Genomic DNA, 1,641 nt, shown 5'->3' on the forward strand with positions numbered 1-1,641 from the left:
GCCCGCTCCCGGACCTGGCGGCTCAGGCTGTGCGGTGCAGGCGGCTAACGGCCCGGCTGCCGCGCTCACTCGCTCGCTGGTGGCCGCTGCGGCTGCCGCCGCCTCCTCCGTGTCGTCGTCGGCCGCGCTGGGGACTCTACACCAAGGCACTGCCCTGTCCAGTGTGGAGAACTTTACTGCTAGGATTTCCAATTGTTAATAACGCAGAGTTAGCGCGCTTGAGCAAGAAGGTAGGAGTCGCTCCTTTTTCCCGGCGGGGTGGTGGGTCTGGTTCGCCCTCCGGGCCCCTTCTGGCCTCCTGAGCCCAATTTCTCGGCTTTGAATTCTCGGAACAGACTGTTGGGGCGACAGCTCTGGCTCGCTTTGTGGCTCCGCGGGTCCCTCTATTTATGCAAAAATCGCCCTATGCTGCAACCCTGACCCGGCGTGGGGAGGAAGAGGGTGCAGGGAGGATTAGCCCTGGCTTGAGAGTAGGGGTTTCCTCGACTTTTGGCAAATTGAAACAAACAAACAAACCAACAAACCAAACTAAGCCTTTTTGAGGTGTAGAGATTCTCAGGTCCAGGTCCAGGAGTTAAAAAAAATTCAAGTAATGTTCAAATGAAGACTAATACAAGAACAGTAAGGGTCTCCGAGAATGCCTTTATTAACGGACACTTGTCTGGTGTACTTTTTTCATGAAGAGAAAAAAAAGATTAACATGTTTACACAAGAAACAAGTCAAATTTTATCATTTCTTATTTTAACCTGTGTTTTGTATCATAATAGACACGCGGGATTTTTATTTTGTACTTACTGCGTATTCTATACAAGGAGTATTGTAAATTTTACCAGCAACTATAATTGTACTATTCTAATGTAAGATTTTTACACTTTTTCAGAAATAAAATGCTTAATTTTCAAAGAAAAGCCACCAAAGTAACTGGCTGCAGTCGTCCCTTTCTTAGTTTCCTTTCTGTTAAGAAAAATATTTCTATATGGGCGAGAAATATACTCTATAATTTAGAGTCTCTGTATAGACTCTAAATTATTTTTTAAGAGAGTTTAACAAAAGCACCATGCCATAAATATTCATTTAAACTTTCCAAGTCAAAACCATTGCAGGTCAGATCTTGTTTTAACTCGACTACAAATGAAAGAATATGCTTTGCCTTGCATTTCTAATTCTAACCCTATTCCACCCTAAAAGATCTCTGAGACGTTTTAAATTTGAAACTGCAATAACCCTAAGATAAATGTAATAGAAATTTTAAATTTTATTTCTGAGGTTCTCAATTTCTGCTCACTTTTCATAATCTGTAATGTACAAAAATGCTGTGACATAATGTCATATTGCAGTGGGAGCCATGTGAGCAGAGTTAGGTTTTAGTTTACAATTTTAACAGCAAAAAGTGGTGATCCATTACTGTTAAAAGTGTTAAAGCTCCGAATAAGCAAATATTTGCATATGTAAAGTAATTGTATATGAAAGTAATAGTATTTAAGATAAAAGTGATTCCAGTAATTTCATAAATGAGTTCTGAACTTAAAAGGCAAATTTACTGAAATTTTAGCTTAAATGAACCTAAGAGTAATTCACCTTTAAGACAGTCTATGGTCGAAAGAATTTAAAATGAAGTGTCTTGGGTTTTTTTTTTTTTT

General features: G+C 40.0%; 1 protein-coding gene across 1 annotated transcript in view; it reads left to right on the forward strand.

The window, feature by feature from the left end:
- Nucleotides 1-1,641, forward strand: part of Foxd1 (forkhead box D1) — a 12,584-nt gene that overhangs the window by 1,149 nt on the left and 9,794 nt on the right. The window contains exon 2 of the mRNA XM_029566138.1: nt 27-230. Within this exon, the coding sequence (XP_029421998.1) occupies nt 27-230 (204 nt within the window). The remainder of the gene's footprint in view (nt 1-26; nt 231-1,641) is intronic.

Source organism: Nannospalax galili, unplaced genomic scaffold (assembly GCF_000622305.1).
Source record: "Nannospalax galili isolate Female #2095 unplaced genomic scaffold, S.galili_v1.0 scaffold898, whole genome shotgun sequence".
NCBI classification, from domain to species: Eukaryota; Metazoa; Chordata; class Mammalia; order Rodentia; family Spalacidae; genus Nannospalax; species Nannospalax galili.